This window comes from Homarus americanus, unplaced genomic scaffold (assembly GCF_018991925.1).
Source record: "Homarus americanus isolate GMGI-L3 unplaced genomic scaffold, GMGI_Hamer_2.0 scaffold15945, whole genome shotgun sequence".
NCBI lineage: Eukaryota > Metazoa > Arthropoda > Malacostraca > Decapoda > Nephropidae > Homarus > Homarus americanus.
In genome coordinates, this window is record NW_024725940.1 from 230,001 (window position 1) to 245,000 (window position 15,000).

The 15,000-nt window shown below is 36.0% G+C and overlaps 1 protein-coding gene across 1 annotated transcript in view; it reads right to left on the reverse strand.

Annotated features, from left to right (window-relative positions):
* The window catches only part of LOC121865319 (insulin gene enhancer protein ISL-1-like), a 39,544-nt gene that overhangs the window by 23,793 nt on the left and 751 nt on the right, over window positions 1-15,000 (reverse strand). Inside the window, exon 2 of the mRNA XM_042364658.1 lies at window positions 2,888-2,944. Coding sequence (XP_042220592.1) covers window positions 2,888-2,944 — 57 coding nt within the window. The remainder of the gene's footprint in view (window positions 1-2,887; window positions 2,945-15,000) is intronic.

Below are 15,000 nucleotides of genomic sequence, written 5' to 3' on the forward strand. Positions count from 1 at the left end.
ATCATACTACACCATACACTACCATACTATACTATACACTACCATACTACACTATACACTATCATACTACACTATACACTATCATACTACACCATACACTATCATACTACACCATACACTACCATACTACACTATACACTATCATACTACACCATACACTACCATACTACACTATACACTATCATACTACACCATACACTACCATACACTATCATACTACACCATACACTACCATACACTATCATACTACACCATACACTACCATATTACACCATACACTATCATACTACACCATACACTACCATATTACACCATACACTATCATACTACACCATACACTATCATACTACACTATACACTATCATACTACACCATACACTACCATATTACACCATACACTACCATATTACACCATACACTATCATACTACACCATACACTACCATATTACACCATACACTATCATACTACACCACACACTACCATATTACACCATACACTATCATACTACACCATACACTACCATACTATACTATACACTATCATACTACACTATACACTATCATACTACACTATATCATATTCTACAACACACTCATCTTTTCCACGCACTCATCCTTCAACATACTCAGAAATTATCATGAAGTCATCAACAATTACTAAGTGGCTGAACACCTGTCACCCCCAACACCTGTCTGAACATCTGTCACCCCCAACACCTCTCTGAATACCTGTCGCCCCCAACACCTGTCTGAATACCTGTCACCCCCAACACCTGTCTGAACACCTGTCGCCACCAACACCTGTCTGAACACCTGTCTGAATTCCTGTCACCTCCCAATACCTGTCTAAACACCTGTCACCCCAACACTTGTCGCTCCTAATCCATAATATTCCAAGGTAATATTTCCATGATAATTTATTAGTCAGTAGATGTCAATGTATTAAGAAAATATATAGACCTCATTAAACCTGTATGAAACTCTACCTTACATTACTCTTCCATTAATAATAATAATATGCCTCGACATACATACAGTCATACATTATTAACGCATATATACTACTACTTCTACTCCATAACATAAACTATCAATTTAAAGTATAAAACCAAACTATATCTAACGTGATTAAAACATATATGGTATAGTGTATATAAAAGTTTACTACATGACTTGATAAAAAGAGTCAAATTTTATCATATATGAACAAATTCTCTAAAAGATCTACTAGAAATAAAAGCAAAAAGTTACACCCCAACACCTTGCCGGAAGAGGTGATTACAGGTGACAGAACGAGACGCAGGTAAACCACGTCACAGGGAGGTGATTACAGGTGACTGAACGAGACGCAGGTAAACCACGTCACAGGGCTAGATTTATTGGCCTGAGTAGATGAGATTTGTGAGGGAGTAAACATGAGGGAGAGAAAGATGGAGATAGGAAGGTATAGGAATGAGGGAGAGAGAGAAAGAGGGAGATAGGAAGGTATAGGAATGAGGGAGAGAGAGAAAGAGGGAGATAGGAAGGTATAGGAATGAGGGAGAGAGAGAAAGAGGGAGGGAGATAGGAGGGTAGGAGTGAGAGAAAGAGGGAGGGAGATAGGAGGGAAGGAGAAGTGGGAAATAGGGAAGACGTAGAGAATGAGAGAAGGTAAGGGAGATAACGGAAGATGAAGGGAGGTAAGGATAGATGGAAAGAGTAAAGGTAAGGAGAGAAGGAGGAGGGGAAACTGAACCTGTGTACCCGAGATTACAATGTGTGTGTATGTGTGTGTGTGTGTGTGCGCTTTATTTACACTGTGTTTATTAACCTTTGGTCGATAGAAAATGCTTTGTGTAAAAACATATAAAGACTTATGTAAATGACGACACGGGCGGATATTAGTATTGAGCGGGCGGAAGTAATAATTTCTCTCTCTCTCTCTCTCTCGAAAAATAAGTCTTAAAAATTTGACTAAAAATTATATAAATTAGTGGTCATAATAAATCCATAACGAACTATATACTACATTACAGGAGGAGAGACATTTTAACCTATAATAGCAAAACCTTACGTAGAAATTATTGATAACGATATGGAAAGGTGTTTTATCTGGTAACACTGACAACCACATCATGCGTCCGTTTGTTATACCCCGCGTCTAACTAAGGAGGGAGGGGGTATCTATTGATTATTATGTTTATGTATGTTTGTTTGTTTGTCTGTTTTCTGGCCACGAAGTTATCTGAGTAGTAGTAGTGGTGTGTGTATGTGTGTGTGTGTGTGTGTGTGTGTGTGTGTATATGTCTTGGATAAAAATTTGAGACCCTATTATGTGTTTTGCAAAGAAAGTACCTAAAAGTGTGCCTATGTGTATGTCTGTATGTGTATGTATATGTATGTCTGTATGTGTATGTCTGTATCCTCAGGTATACAGGAGACATACATGTATACAAGCATCTAGGACCTCATAGATATTCATACACAGTTATAAATTATTACACAACTCTCCCACTGTTAACTACACTACCACCCACCCCTCCCCCACCTCACACCCACCCCTCCCACACCCACCCTACCTCTCTAATGGGGTGTGTTGATAGATAGATAACATGTATGTATGTATGTATGTATGTATGTATGTATGTAAATCATTGTTCAAACCTACACACACTCTCACTGCATCTTATCTCTTACTATTCCTTCGGGTACACACACACACACACATACACACACACACACACACCACAAAGCTCTACTCCACGACCCGAAACTAATTAACACACAAAAACATCCGAAAAAATAACATAAAAAACCACCGATTAATTCATATCAGTGATTGAGTGATTGTAAGGTAGAAAAATTGGAATGAGTGATTTTTTGTACTGAACACCTGACTCGATTTACCTGTACGTTCGATGTTATGGATCACCTGAAGATTAGCCCCTCTTGAGGTTGTTGTATCTGATGATTAGAAACACTCTAATACTTAACTAGAAAGGTTAGGTTAGGTTAAAGTTAGATTAGGTTAAATTAGGTTGGATTGGATTACGTTAGTATTGGAGTGTTTAATCATCAGGTAAAATAAGCTAGGGTGTCTAATAATCAGGTAAAATAAGCTAGGGTGTCTAAACTTCAGGTGAAATAACCCGGGGTGTCTAAACTTCAGGTGAATCATTGTTTTTTTTATATATTACCATGTTACCTGGATACCTATTATTGTTGTTTGAATGTCTCTCGTTAATCAAGATTCCAATGCACCTCAACTCAATTTGGTGCACGACACATACACCTATATATATATATCTTCAAAGGAATTATATTTCTTATCAACAATTACAGTTTTTTTTGACGTTAATTAACCTTTTTAAGTCCAGCACAGGTATTCACTAATTGGTTCCTTGAAATTAGACACCACGACAGGTAAGGTCTTTTAAACAATTACCTTAACGTTAGTATTACTCAGATTAATATATCACTACATTGTAAAAACTTAAGTCATAATACATCTAACTTAATCTAACCTAACGTGACCTGACCTAACCTAACGTGACCTGACCTGACCTAACCTAACGTGACCTGACCTGACCTAACTGGGTATTTATTGAAGTACAACCTGTATGACTGAGTGTTAGATAAGACATAGAACAAAGGGATTCATAATAATAATAATAATAATAATAGTTAGGTAGACAGAGTGAAGGAAACTGGAAATACAAAGACGAAGAAAGAGAGACAGACATAGACAGAGACAGAAAACAAAAGGAATGAAATGAAGAATGCAAAAAGACACACACACACACACACACACACACACACACACGAGATAAAAAAAAAACAAAAAAAAACGAGAAAAAATGGAAGACTCACATGATAAAATAATAGAAAGATAATCACCATTTAATATTCACTCACTCTCTCATTATTAGAGCATTAAAAGTGATGATGATAATAATAACATTGATGGTGTTATCCGTAATGACATAAGGTCAAGGTGTTAGTTATTCTTCACCAGGTAAATCGACAGGTTAATGAGGCAGGTGGGAGTATAGTGGGGGGGGGAGGGGGGGTAGGGACTGATAAGGAATAATAATGAACGTACAGAAAAACATTACATTAATTTCTTGTATCTTCTAACCTTCATAGTTTATAATGATTTAAATTAGTATGGACGTTAATAATAATAATAATAATAATGATAATGTGTGTCAATGTTAGGTGGGTGAGATGCATTGAGAGAGAGAGAGAGAGAGAGAGAGAGAGAGAGAGCATCTTTAATGAGTGCAAAAGACAGAAGCTGTACACGGGTAAACAACACAGGGTGGTGTACATATAAGTACATCTAATTACCAACAGAATGTACACTTAATAAACACCAATTGATCAACAGTATAGTACACAATACGGCTTCAAAAGAGTACAGTACATTATAATATGTGTACAATACTAAAACACTATCCATTGTACATCAAGAAACAATAGAGTGTACATTAAAACACAGTTGAAACATTATATAAAACACAAGTGTACATTTGATTAGTAATTAAATGTACAGAAGTATACAATGTAAGTTCAGTGTAACATAAAAACAGTGTACAATTAACAAGTTCATATAAGAAATGTACATTCAGTAAGTGTACAGCAAAGAGTACAATTTTGTTATTAAATAAGTAGGGTTTGTTGTGATACTAATTATATTATGGTAGTATATAAGACGGGCAAAAAATTTTACTCTAAATTTTATATAGACAGACAGACAGACAGACAGAATGAATGAATATAATCAATAGAGAAACAAGGACAAAAGGCACTGAAATTTATATGGAAAGAAATCTTATGTTATCAAATTAGACAGACAGACAGACAGACAGAATAAACTATGACAATAAAAGAGACAAATCAATAAAATGGTCTCTGGAATATGATTACAGACAGCTTGACAGAAAGACAGACAGAGTGGTATCTAGCATTAACTTAAGAGACAGACAGACAGAATAATCCAGTATCCATATAGAGACAGTGATAGACGGATGGGTAGAATAAAGATCAACTGAGAGACAGAAAGAGACAGACAGTGAGAGAGACTATGAGAGATACACAAAGAATAATAGACGGTAAGAGAGAGACAGAGAATGATAAACGGTAAGAGTGGCAGACAGAATGATAATGCAGTGTGTGTGTGTGTGTGTGTGTGTGTGTGTGTGTGTGTGAGTGAATGATCGTAATGTGCTAATAATAATAATAATATTATTAATAATAATAATAATAATAATAATAATAAAAATAATAATAATAACAACAACAATAACAATAATAACAACAATAACAACAATAATAATAATCATAAACTCTCTTAAAAAAACTCATAAATATTATCATTAATATTACTTAGAGATACATACTAACACATGTCTCATTAAGAAAGGTGTTCACTCAGGCTGATTATATATACCTGTACGTTCCTCGCCTCGCCATGACTCTGTGTAATTATAACATATCACTATTTCTCAAACTCATTATTTTGACATTTTTAGTTGGTTTTTGGTTGTTTTTTCGTTGTGGTTTGTTCGTGTTTTTTTTTTTCACGAGTCCCGGACGCATAGACGGGCTAGACAACACGCATAGACGGGTGTATACAGATAAGCACTCACGGAACGCAACACAAACAGATAAAAACGCACGGATGAACGAATACATAGTCAACAACTCACGGATGGATGCACATATAGACAGTACGCATACGGATCGATAAAGACTTAACACACACACACACACACACACGGACGAGAATAACCCGTATTTAACTTCCCTTCCTGACGTAACAGAACAATAACTATATCCAGTTTAGTGTGACAGTCTGAATATATACAGTAGACACGACAGGTACAGAGTTAAAGTACATTAAGAATTATAAGACCCTTTCACCTGTAGATTCTAATAAGGGAAAACTACAGGTAATAATTCCCATATAATGACTGTATCTCTTATAAGGGTATACATATCACACAGCTATAAGTTAAATATCTCCCCATAAAGCTAACAGAAGCTATAACAGATTACTTCAATAGCTGACTTTCTCTCTGTGTATAAGGGAGAGGTTTAGTTGTAGAGAATGTACCTTAATTTTTACTAATTGTTGGGTATCGTATGAAGTGGTTTAGTACTGTACGTGTTCAAGGACCTTAGTGTACGTGTTCAAGAACCTTAGCGTACGTGTTCAAAGACCTTAGCGTACGTGTTCAAGGACCTTAGCGTACGTGTTCAAGGACCTTAGCGTACGTGTTCAAGGACCTTAGCGTACGTGTTCAAGGACCTTAGTGTACGTGTTCAAGGTACCTTAGTGTACGTGTTCAAGGACCTTAGCGTACGTGTTCAAAGACCTTAGCGTACGTGTTCAAGGACCTTAGCGTACGTGTTCAAGGACCTTAGCGTACGTGTTCAAGGACCTTAGTGTACGTGTTCAAGTACATAACTACATAATACAACCAGTGAGTAATTGGGTGGTTTGTATATTGGGTCAATGTTGTGTTGTGGTTCGTCAAAGGTATAGTGAACAGATACCAGCGAACATGAATGTGTCTTTCTTCCACCCAGCAACACTTCCGCCAGAGCACGAGCATATCTCTAGCGATTATTACTACTAGCACACCTCCAACACATCTCTAGCGATTATTACTACTAGCACACCTCCAACACACCTCCAGCGATTATTACTACTAGCACACTAGCGATTATTACTACTAGCACACCTCCAGCGATTATTACTACTAGCACACCTCCAGCGATTATTACTACTAGCACACCTCCAACACATTCTAGCGATTATTACTACTAGCACACCTCCAACACATCTCTAGCGATTATTACTACTAGCACACCTCCAACACACACATTATTACTACACAGCGATTATTACTACTAGCACACCTCCAGCGATTATTACTACTAGCACCTCCAACACATAGCGATTATTACTACTAGCACACCTCCAGCGACTGCGATTATTACTACTAGCACACCTCCAACACACTCTCTACTAGCGCGATTATTACTACTAGCACACCTCCAACACACCTCCAGCGATTATTACTACTAGCACACCTCCAACACACCTCCAGCGATTATTACTACTAGCACACCTCCAACACACCTCCAGCGAGTATTACTACTAGCACACTTCCAGCTATTAATTTTTATACACAATGGGCAGCTCAGTCTGGATTCTCACTGACTTATTCGTTCATATTTTCTAGGCATTCCTCCTCCCCCCCCTCCCCTTCCTCCCTCCCCCTCTCCCTCCCCACTTCCCTTTCTTCCTTCCCTCACCTCACTTGCGTGATTACAGACGCCCACTGCTGTGTCGGAACTTATGTGTGTGTGTGTGTGTGTGTGTGTGTGTGTGTGTGTGTGTGTGTGTGTGTGTGTGTGTGTGTGTGTGTGGGTGGGACAGTTAGATAAGCTCCAACATTTCTGGTTACGAAGGAAATATTATGGCATGAATGTTGATGTCTTGGTGTTTACGTTTTGATGTTGATGTTCTGGTGTTGATATTGATGTTTCGATGTTGATTTTTTTTTATGTATCTTTCGATGTTTTGATATTGATATTAATGCTGAAACTTACAAATAAAAAGTTTAGATTTTTTTTTTACTTTCATTAAGACTCGTCAATAAAAACTCTCAATATTTTCTTAATTAAAATCCAGAAAAGTTTGTAAATAGAAAGTCAAAATATTTCGTATACATAAAATTCATCTTACATTATATCACAGGTATATTTTACTGTATTAAAACTTCAACATGAAAATACATTATACTAATACTGGTCAGAATTTCAAAAGCAAAATAAGAGCACTTTCATGTATTAATATTCATCCTGTAGAGTGTAGACTGTAGAGAGTAGACTGTAGAGTGTAGGGTATAGAGAGTAGAGTGTAAACTGTAGACTGTAGAGAGTAAACTGTAGAGAATAGATTGTAGAGTATAAACTGTAGACTGTAGACTACGTGCAGACTGTAAACTGTAGAATATCCTGACACCATTTACCAACAACAGTAATCAACAAGAGATTTCCAACAAGAGTAGTTTACAAATCCCAAAATAGAATTAGGTAAAAAAATAAGCTATACCTTCTATGTAAACTAATTTTTTTTTAAAGATTAGTTTACATGTAGAGTGAAGTAAATATGTATGTATGCGTGTGTATATACTGTACCTAAACCATTATTCTCCACATTACTTTAAAACACACACACACACACACACACACAAAAACACGAAAAATCACAATATAAAAAAAAACAATATCACGTCAACTTCTTCTCTCCTCTCCCCCCTCCCTCCCCCTATCCTCCCCCACCCCCTCCCTCCCCCACCCCCTACCCTCCCCCTTGTTTATACTGTCACAATACATCTCCCTGGACACATAATCCACTCTCATGACACATAACACGTTGACACAAGACAACCTCATAATTTAAGAATACAGTAAAAATTTTACGTGACGCCAACAAAGTGGTGCGGACAGGATAATACGGGGTAATGGCGCACAGGCACTTGCTGGAGCTAACCACAACACACACACATACACACACACACACACACACGCATACATACATACATTCATACATACATTGGGTTTTAAGCTGTTGCAATGGAGACGTTATGAGATGGTGGACAAGGAGAGAGAGAGAGAGAGAGAGAGAGAGAGAGAGAGAGAGAGAGAGAGAGAGACTAGGTGCCGGGAAGAAATGGAAAGAAGGAAGAGATATTATGTTTCAAAACAAATCAAGAGACGGTGGCCAAACACACACACACACACGCGGTCCAGTGAGAGATAGAGAGAGACTTTTAAAGAGAACTCATTAAGGAGAAGCCGAGAGATAAGAGCCAGGAAGAGAGATAAAGAATGAGACATACTGTGAGAGGTAATTAACAATAAATGGAAACCTATTTATGTAACCCCTATTTAATATGAAACAAAACATTTACATAACCCGTTTGTTTGTTTATTAATGGCAAAACAGATTCAAGAAATACTACCAAACTTTATTATAAATCATTAAATAAATAAATATATCTAATTTTAACGAACTACTTGATTGACCTCAAACTGATTTCTACCAAAACATTTACGAAATTCACGATAACATTTTTAAATAAACATCAATTATCATTTTTTCCTTTTTTTTTGGCATGAGTCATAGAGAAAAAGGAATAAATCACATAACAGATAAAAGCCTCGAGACAACGGAAATCAACAGACCCGTTATTTAACCGTCAAGATTTTTTAAATTACAAAATGAACCAATCAGATTAAAGGTACATCTAAAAATCTAACGTCATAATATTTACGTTAAAGGAAACATACCTTAGATAATGTGCGTATTTGTGAGTGTGTGTGTGTGTGTGTGTGTGTGTGTGCTATCACTATTACTACCACAATCACTAAATGCCTCTACAACATTAACCACAATCACTAACCACCACTACCACAATCTTATGGCCACTACTACACCACCGCTACCACACAAGTACCAGGACCATAATCACTAGCGCTACTTTTACACTTACTAGTACCATTACCACTAACCTTACCAGCGCCACAACCACTACCACACCACCACAACCACACCACCACCACTACTACCACACCACCACAACTACACCATCACCACTACCACCACAACTACCACCAAACCACCACACACGAATACCACCACACAACTACACACGCCACCACCACAACACACTACCACACCACCACACTACCACACCACCACCACCACTACCACACCACCACAACCACAACTACACCACAACCACCACTACCACACCGCTACCCTCACCAGTGGCTTGTAATTTACCCAAAAGGGATGACTGACGCAAACTGCTCATCAAGTGAAAGCCTTAAATCATTCATATGCTCTTAGGCGTCTACGAGCTGAGGGAGGGAGAGGTGAGGGAGAAGGTGAGGGAGAAGAACAGGTGAGGGAGAAAGGAGGGGAGAGAGAGGAGGCGAGGGAGGGGAGGAGAAGAGGAGGTGAGGGAGAGGAAGGAGAGGGGAAAGACAGATAGAGAGAGAAGGGGGGAGAACAAGCGGAGGTGATGGGAGGGGAGGGAGGGAGGGAAAAGGAAGAGGAAATGGAAGTAAAGATGAGGTGGAGGAAAAGAGGAGATGGAGGGGAAAGAGAAGAGAAAGGGAAGGAAATGAGGGAGGAATAGAGGGAAAAGAATAAAAGAAGAGGGGGAGGAAGAGGAGGTGATAAATGAAGAGGAGAAGGTGGAGAAGAGGAAAGAGAGGATGACGAAGAAGAGGAAGAGAAGGGAAGAACAAGATGGTTAGCTCTGTTTATAGATTTACATGACCAGTTTCTCTATATAAACATTTACACGGGGTTAAAGTACGATCATATACATTTCGGAATCTAAACTATACTGTATATATTTACAAGCCGCCTACATAGCTTCTTTGCTCATACACATTTACCGTCTCCGAATTTATATAACCAGTCAATCTATATTTAATTTCCATGGTGTTTAATTATATAAATTTACATAATCTATTGAATTATATACATTTATTTGACTAGTTAAGCTATATGAATTTATATGGAAGTATAGACTATATAAATTTACAATTATTATTATTATTATTATTATCTATTATTATTATTTAGTTTATTTATTCCCATTATTATTATTATTTTTTTTTTATTCATTTATTATTATTATTTCCAAGATGATTTATTTATTATTATTGTTATTATTATTATCGAGTTTATTTATTACCTTTACACTAGTGAACTAAAGAACCACACGCCGTGAATAACTTATTAGGCAACCAATTTTGTTTTCAATAATTATGTAAATGAAGGTTGTATGTCAGAAGTTTTATCAGAAGAAAATAAGAAAAAATATGTAAATTAAGATCATCTCTCGACTCTTGTGAGTATAATGAGGTCTGCATTGTATAAGACGGCGATCATTGATTCAGAAATATAGTATGAGTGAGTTATCAAATAATAATAATAATGATGATAATAATAATAATAATAATGATAATGATGATAACCCATTAGTATTAATACGTAGTAATAGTGGTAGTATAAGTGTTGGTTGTTATTACTACACAATCACACACACACACACACACTATACATGTCACTGCTTCTTTTAGAAAATCGATATGAAATGACTCCGTTTAGTAGTTCGAATTACTACTAATATGATCTACTGTACTGCCGTGTTAAGCTTTCATTGGTGATTTATTTAACATGTAATCTAATATTATCATAAAATTCTACTTTGTATATAAAATCAATATCAACAGGAGGCTACTAACACACCGTCGCTCTGTCTATTATTGTGATTCTGAACGGAAGAGATAATATATTTTTTTTTTTATAAATTCTTGGTTTAATTATGGAGTTCTAATGATCAGGAAATATGAGACACACACACATAACTAGTCGTCTTTTTTATAAGCGAGGAATGTGAAATGTCCGTTCAGTGACCTATTGATTTTTTTTAATATAATCAATATATAAAATTAACGAATTAGTTTATTAAAATCTATATAAATTATATAATATTGTTTATATGTATTATTTAAAAATCGTATTTACATAACTCGTATTCCTGTAAAATTTCACTCCATATTAGCAGTGATGTTTGTATTTATTTTTGACATTTTAAAATTATTGGAAAAATAGTCGGTGAAAATATATATATTAATTGTCGTTTTTTTTAACATTTGGAACTAAAAATAATCAACAAAAACAGGTTTAACATTTATTACATACTATAATACTGATAACATATACGATAACATGACCTAATATAACAAATGAAATAACTCTTTTAGCATGATATATTAATAACATGATACTGATAAAAGATAACACATAATGATATTGATAGCATGATATATTGATACATGATACTGATAACATATGAACTATATACGGTATAATGAAGATAACAAGTGCTAATGATAACACGAAGAGGGAGATACGATAACATATCACACCCTGTTAAAGAACGATAAGGTGATCTAACGGTTATTATCACTAAGATAACGACTGAGCCATCACAATATTCCTCATAGGGCAAATACTTCTCAAAGGGCAATAGGAGGCTAAATATTTCCTAGGGACGGCAAAATATTTCCCAAGAACGATTAGGTATTTCTCAGAAGTGATATTACTCAGAGTTCAACAAGGTATTGCTTATAACTCTCATGGAAAGTAGAATATTTCTCAGTGTATGGGAAGGACGACAGAGTATTTCTCAAATAACGTGGAATCTGTCTCAAAAGTAACGATATAATATTCCTCAGAGCACAAGAGGATATATTTACCCGAGGACGATAGAAATATTTCACAGTAGACGATGAATTATTTCCCTTAGCACAGGACAAAAATATTTCTCAGTGCTATTATAATATTTCCCAAAACTATGGCAATTATATATAACACTTCTCAAATCGATATAAATATTTCTCAGATATATACTAATGATATAAATATTCCTCACTGAATCATAAATATATTTCTCACTAGAGCGGTAGATAAATTTCTCAGAACCATAATAGACATGAAAATATTCCTCACGTGACGTTAGAAACATTTCTCACTGGATTATACGGGATAGAAATATATCTATAGAAGGGGGCGGTAAGCTTGCGGTTTGGCTCCTGCGGTCATCGGTGAAGCAATGAACCAGCAGCGATTGAGGAAGGCGATGACATTTTACGCAATGACGCACTGGTTGATGGCATAAATGAACCGGCAATTGATGACGCAATGACGCGGAAACTGACGAGGAGGAGACAATGACGCACTGATTGATAACGCAACGACGCCGAAACTGTCGAGGAAACAATGACGCACTGATTGATGACGCAAGGACGCGAAAACTGACGAGGAGGAGACAATGACACCGTGATTAATGACGCACTGACAAAGAAAGTGAAACACGAAATAATGAATCAATGAAACAATTAATAAGACAACATTGAAGCGGTGATTGATGAAGCAAAGACGCAGGTTGATGGATGACACAACACAACACAACTTGACACATCAACAAAGATCATAAAATCTTTGTTAAAAATATTAAATCAGTGTTTTTTGAGGTTTTGGCTCCTTAACAATTACCGTGATTAAATAGAATGCTTTGTGTTATGTGTGTGTAATAATTATTATGCATCTATTATAATATTCAAATAAAGGATTCATCATATTACGTAAATTATAGTAATCTCGATCATTTATACTAATTACTGTACACAAAACTCTTTAATTAATTAGTACACACAGACACACTGCTAAAACACAAAAGATTATTTTAATTACAGTCTTTGGAATACTTTCAAATATAATTAATATAAAGAATTAAATATATCTAGTGATGATTTATATAATTCAATCAATTCTTCCATATCTAATTTGATTTTGTCCGATGATTGGCCAAAATGAATTTAATTAATCAACTGGTTTTGTTATGCAAGTACATTAATACGTTCACGAGTGTATGTGTACATAGATCGTTCACTAAAATACGGACAAAATCCCTAAAAAGAACTGACCAAGAAAACGAGATCAAATTTTAATATTAATTTGATGAGGAAATTGTCCAATAAAAAAAAAATTCACCCGTAAGATTTTTGTCCAGTAGGAAATTTTGTGTATTGGGATTTTGTCCAAGAACTGTATAACTTTACGTAGAATAATTTAATCTCCGCCTAGACGAAACTGATAATCTCTTAGTAATTAAAAATCTTCATCCCAGAACTAATATTAACACGGTTCTCAAGTCAATATTTCTCTAATACTGCATCACATAACCCATCTAGTTCCATACAATATACACTAACCGGAGTATTCAATATTTCTCATCTTTCTCGATCTATATTTCTCAGATTGGAAAGTATCGGTAAGCAAGTGGTTGATGGTACTTCAGTCTTCATATATAAAACAGTATTAAAATCATAACTACCTCCTGTTTGGTAATGCGGAGTGTTCTGTTGTGATCGGCTACAAGAACTCGGTCTATCACGGTTCATTTCTTCCTGACGGCGATGACATAGAGTTCCCCCATAAATATGTTTAAGTTATCGATCGATCAGAAGTCAGTGTTATTGTTATTGATTTTGTTTTTTAAAGAGACATTTGTTTTTAATATAATCAATCAGCATAACAAGTCTTTGAAGTCTTATAAACAGGCAACTTGAATATAAGACTCAGGAACTGTACATATTATGGTGTTCCTGTCGTGTTTGGGTCACAAGGAGGGAGGGAAGGAAGGAGGGTGAGAGAGAGTCATTGGTCATAATTATCTCCAGGGAGGGTTGTCGTGTGCAGGTCTTGACTATAAAGTGTAACAGTGGTCTTGGTGGTGTGTAAAGACGGATAACCTCTCTCACTACAAGCATGACGAAGGTGTAGTGACTCTATAGTAAACCTCACGAATCATCTTCACGTTATGGTTTTATTCTTGACCGTAAGAGTATATAAAAAGAATCCTTTATAATGCCCCTTCACGCTGAATATATATCCTCTATAGTATATATTTCAACTATATTATACACTATATATACTTCACTATTATACTACATATCTTATATATTATTTCATCAACATTTGAATAACAGCAAGAATTTCTCTCAGTGGAGGCTGGAGGTACACACACACACACACGGGGCTGAACAATGTAGGCATGGTTCCCTTTTTGTTGTTGTTGTTATGGAGGCGATGACCGCATAGGCATGGTGTTCTAAATATGTTCATCTTATGCCTTGATTCTTAGGTACTGTTGAGCCGTGTTGGTGTGCGTGTGTTAATGTAAGATACCTTTACCCTATAGTAAGGTAGATATCGCAGGGTGAGTGTCCTAATGTACGATAGATGCCATAAGGTACTGTAGTTATCGTATAGGTATGGTAGACAAAGTAGGTGATAAAGGTATAGGTAGATATTGTACGTTGACGCGGCTAACCTAATCTATAAGCAATATTCC